The sequence below is a fragment of the Sinocyclocheilus anshuiensis genome, unplaced genomic scaffold (genome assembly GCF_001515605.1).
Source record: "Sinocyclocheilus anshuiensis isolate Anshui unplaced genomic scaffold, SAMN03320099.WGS_v1.1 scaffold1810, whole genome shotgun sequence".
Classification (NCBI taxonomy): domain Eukaryota; kingdom Metazoa; phylum Chordata; class Actinopteri; order Cypriniformes; family Cyprinidae; genus Sinocyclocheilus; species Sinocyclocheilus anshuiensis.
In genome coordinates, this window is record NW_015547669.1 from 878156 (window position 1) to 883096 (window position 4941).

The window sequence follows — 4941 nt, forward strand, 5'->3', positions numbered from 1 at the left end:
ATGAATTAAATTTTTCCGGATTCTTTCATAACTAGAAAGTTCAAAAGAACAGCATTTTTTAAAAATAGAAATATTCTGTATCGTTATAAACGTCTGTACTGTCGCTTTTGATTAATTGAATGCATCCTTGCAGAATAAAAAAATTAATTCAGGACAGAAAGTCATGAAACCTGCACAGCTATGTACTGTACAGTCAATTAGACAACGTGCCGGTCACTAAACAAATCACCTGACCACAGAATTCAGTGGCTGGCCAATCACAATCAAGAGAGCCGTGCAATAAATACGACCACGTTTTAAAAGCACAGCTGAGGTGTTTCTGGTTTTGAGGGACATCAGAATGCAGTTTCCTCAGGGTTGCATCATGGCAAAGATGAAGAAGCTCAGCTTATTTATTCAGTGTGTGTGTGAGAGCGAGTGCAAAACACACTGATACACACATATACAGTAATAAGCATGGCAATTTTGATCCGTTTGATGTCTACTCAAGACCCTGACAGTCCACCTGGCCTAGTTTCTAATTGTTGTTCTGTGTATATATGTGTCAGATGGATGTTTTCGCCTGTTACGCATGTGTGTGAGACTTCAAACCTTCCTCAGACGGTCGACTGCTGCTGTTTGATCTACCGTCAAAATACTGCCACAAAACTAAATAAAAAGCCTTTTGGGTCGTGTGAAATGTTCGGAAGCTCAGAAATCCTCCGTAATTCGTCCTCCATCCAGATATAAGAAGCTCTGAATGTGTGTAGAGATATCTGAGGAGTTCCAAACGCACTACCTTTAATACTAGCTTTATTTTATGTTAAACAACACACACATTCTGTCGCTTCACGCGTGTCTGGTTCAGGCAAAGCACGTTTTTCAGCTGCTTTCCAAATGAATCAAGTTAAAAAATTAGGACTTTTTTTGTACCATAATTAGAGGTCGACCGATGTATCGGTTTTGCCGATTAATCTGCACCGATAGTTGATTGCTGGAACTATCGGTTATCGACAAAAAACCATGCCGATAGTTTTCTGGGTTGCGTCCATTGCTGGAGCGGCTGAGAAGGGTCTGCTGTCATTACACAGTGCGAGAGCGGCCTCTAGTGGTTGAAATCACTGCTATCGTTCGACCTCTAACCATAATTAAGTATTACACATAAAAAGTGCAAATACATTTTTTTTCCAAAACTTATGCTAATTAAACTGTATTTTTATCTGGTTTTCCAGCATGCATATCTACACATTAAATCAAGATACAATTACTTCACATGAGATATTGAGTTTTGCTTTCTGGAAAATATGTCAAAATTAAGCAATATGTTCCCTTTCATAGGAACTTCGAACTGCGTCCTCTAGGGGTCGCTATGGGGAACGCCTCGTCGTGACCCGTCACTTTCTAAAATCCACATAGCTGGGAAGTGTGCATGTTATGCTTTGCCCACTTTCTAAAATCCACATAAGTCTATGCATATTGCTTAGCTAATAACACGTGTGATATAAAAATTATAATTATAAACTTTATTTGGAGTTCTACTTGTGCACAATGCACATTTCTTAATATTAAGCCTAAAATGTGTTTTAATGTCACTATTGTTAAGGATTGTATGATCTTTGAATAATATCGGTCTTTAAATGCAAGATATTTAAAGTATGCATGCAATAAGTCCACAATAGCACAATCAAATATACTTGAGATTATCTTTAGTTGGACTTTAGCACTACTTTCACACAATTAAAGTGCATTAAGCACTAAATTAGTTGTTCCAATTTAGCAGACTTTAAGTATACCAGGTTAGTATACTAACAGTGCAATTGCATTTTTATTGAGTACATAAATGCATTTGTAGTATACTTAACATGGGATAAATGTATTTCAAATACATTGTAGTCTATTTATTTTTCACTAGGGTACAGATCAAACTATTCAGAATAATTCCGATTTTGTTAATGTTTTTGAAAGACGTATCTTTCTCATATACCAAGGCTGCATTTATTTGATTAAAATACAGTAAAAACTGTAATAATGTGAAATATTTTTGCAATTTCAAATAACTGTTTTCTATGTGAATATATTGTAAAATGTAATTTATTTCTGTGATCAAAGCTGAATTTTTAGCATCATTATTTCAGTCTTGTGTCAAATGATCTTCAGAAATCATTCTAATGCTCAAGAAACATTTATCTTTTCTTTTTTTTATGATATTTATCATTTGCATTCATGCAAACTGCTTTTGTAAGGACATTTTTTACTTCTAAAGAGAGACTTTCAGTCTTGCAGCACACAAATTTGTCCTTCAAATTTCACATAAAAATGTACATTATAAACAATAAAGCACTGTAGACATCAATATCGCAGAAAAGCTTCAGCAGAAGGACGAAAACACTCCCACAGGTAATTTAATTACAGCAGTAAGTTTCAGTATCTTCAGCCTTTAAAACATGAGCGTGCTTCCCTTGTTTCTTTACAGCAGTTCAGAGCTCGGTTGGATGTGTGTGTGCTTTTAAGTCTATTTGTCAGAGCATTCGGGGGAATTTGTGTGTTTTTTCCGACTGTTGCACGTCGAATGGAAAACAGAACAATGCAGCTCATTAGCTTTTTTAATGAGACAAGCCTTATTACATGGATACCCACAAACAAATGGTAAATAAATAATTATTGACCTCATGCTATTAGACAGCTCTATGTCTAATTTTCTCTCTAAATCCCTCTTTCCTACTTCTCCCGCTCTGTTTTATTTCTCCCTGATCGACAATTACGTTCCTCTCTGTCCAACATCTATCCTCTGAAATGATGGCAGGACCTCTAATCGCCAATCATGGTCATTTTCTGTTCAAGAAAGAGCTAAGCTGGTTTCGCTGAATCAACTTAAGGTGTTCATATTGTTCCAAAAATGCAGTAAGCTGCCTACATAGACCACATTGCAAGGTGCACTACCGAGGGCCATTAAAACAAGTAGACAACATAATCAAGCTGGCACTTTAAACAGCTTATTTTAGACCAATTTTAAGGCACTATTACATAAGACATTCAATCTAGTTGCAAAAGTGTACTGTTTTCCCCGATATGTGTTATTAGCTGCTTATTAGAGGATAATGCTGTTTAACAACATTTGATTTGATATTGCCTTTGCATCTCGTATATTGTCTCTTCATTTGGCGTTTGCTAAAACACTTTTATATTTTCTGCTTTTGGATATAAAATGCTTCTAAAAAGCCATTGGAAATGCAAGAAAAGCAATGAAAGTGTAAGACTCACCCAGAGTTGCAGGCTCCAGCACACTGGCCAATAGCAGCACTTGTAAAACTCCCATGGCCCCACCCCTCATTTTGGATTGGATGGTTTGAATGTGGCTCCTCCCCTTCCAGCGGATTGGTTGAGTGAGAAAGAAGAAAGTTGACTCAAGATTTGGAGCTCAGTGGTTCTTTCTGTCGGACAATTATAAAGCCACCTATGAACACAGAAAGAGAAGAAAAAGTACTGTTTTAGTGATCGGTGAACACAGGTTTTTTAATAGTCAATACTGATACAAACTAAATCAAAACTACTTTTACACAACATTTACTCAGTAAATAGTCTGTGTCTGTGTGTGTGTGTGTGTGTGTGTGTCTGTGTCTGTGTGTGTGTCCCCGTAAAACAAAAGGCTTAAAAAACATACAAAACGGTGTTTTATGAAATTCAAAAATTGGCAGCAGTTTCCTGTGAGGGCTCAAATCAGTGCTATTATCTATATATCGTTAGAGGTTTTATTAATATTTAATATAATATAATTAATATTTTTACATTTTTTGCGTTAATTAGTTCTCATATGAATTGTATTTAAAGTTTTAGTAATTGTGTTGTGTTTTTGTAATTTTTATTAGTTTTTAGTATTTTTTAATTTCTATTTAACTTTAATTTAATTTTGATTTTAATACTTCAAACTTGAAAGAAAATAAGAAATGTTGCCCAACTAAGTGAAATAAGTTATATTTTATTTTATTTTATTTTATCATCTAATATTTACATTTTTCAGCTTTATTTCTGTTACGCAAAGCTTTGTAATAGTTCTGTAATAGTTTTAGTTGTAGTAAAATGGCCAAAAATCAGCTGATTTTTTTTTTTTTTATATCACCATCGCTATCATTTATTTATTACAATGAGCAAATCAAGGCTTAAACATCTCCATTTAAAGCAATGCAGAGTAGCAGCTCAGTAAAAAGCACAATAAGGTGTCATGGTACTATACATTAAAGCAGTAATTGAGTGTACAGTAATTTATCATAGTACCATGGTATTACTACGCTTGATACATCAGTGCATCACTAAACCAGCACAGTATGTCCGATGTGTCAGTCTGAAATACACAGTATTTGACACTGTTTCCCAGAAGACGAGCGAGCGCTCGCTCCGACAGCTGATGACAGTGATGGACCGTCCCGGGTCAAAGGTCACCTGACGAGGACATTTTCACTCATCAAAAACAAACCAAAAAATCAAGTCAACACGTTCTCCTGCAGGCAGCGAAAGACTAAATAACTCCACATGTCTGCGTGGGAACTGAGAGGTGTGTCCCATGATGCTTTGCACCACTGCTTTAGCGTTAATTGGGAAATAACACCAAATGATGATCATAACAGGCACAAAAGAGCAGATGCAGAACACACATCAACACTTTTACAGATCTGAAGCCATGTGGAAGTGCATTACGAGAGCTTTCAGATAAACCCTGGTTACAAACAAGCCTTTCAACACCTCTCTCGCCCACTCTCTCTCTCTCTCTGTTTTTCCTGTGCAATCCCGTTGTTTCGTGGCTCTCGGGATCCGGCTGATGAAGGACCTGGAATGCCGGAGCGCTGCAGTGGATATGAATAGGTGCTGATGACTGATGTTTACAGATTCTTCAGGCCTCAAACCTCCAGAAACACTTCAGACTGAACTAAAGTAACACTGAAGAAGAGTTTCTACTGCCGCGACCGC

The 4941-nt window shown here is 36.4% G+C and overlaps 1 protein-coding gene across 1 annotated transcript in view; it reads right to left on the reverse strand.

The window, feature by feature from the left end:
* The window catches only part of LOC107702711 (adhesion G protein-coupled receptor L3-like), a 135472-nt gene that overhangs the window by 46253 nt on the left and 84278 nt on the right, over positions 1–4941 (reverse strand). The window contains exon 2 of the mRNA XM_016505110.1: positions 3241–3433. Within this exon, the coding sequence (XP_016360596.1) occupies positions 3241–3310 (70 nt within the window). The 5' untranslated portion in view covers positions 3311–3433. The remainder of the gene's footprint in view (positions 1–3240; positions 3434–4941) is intronic.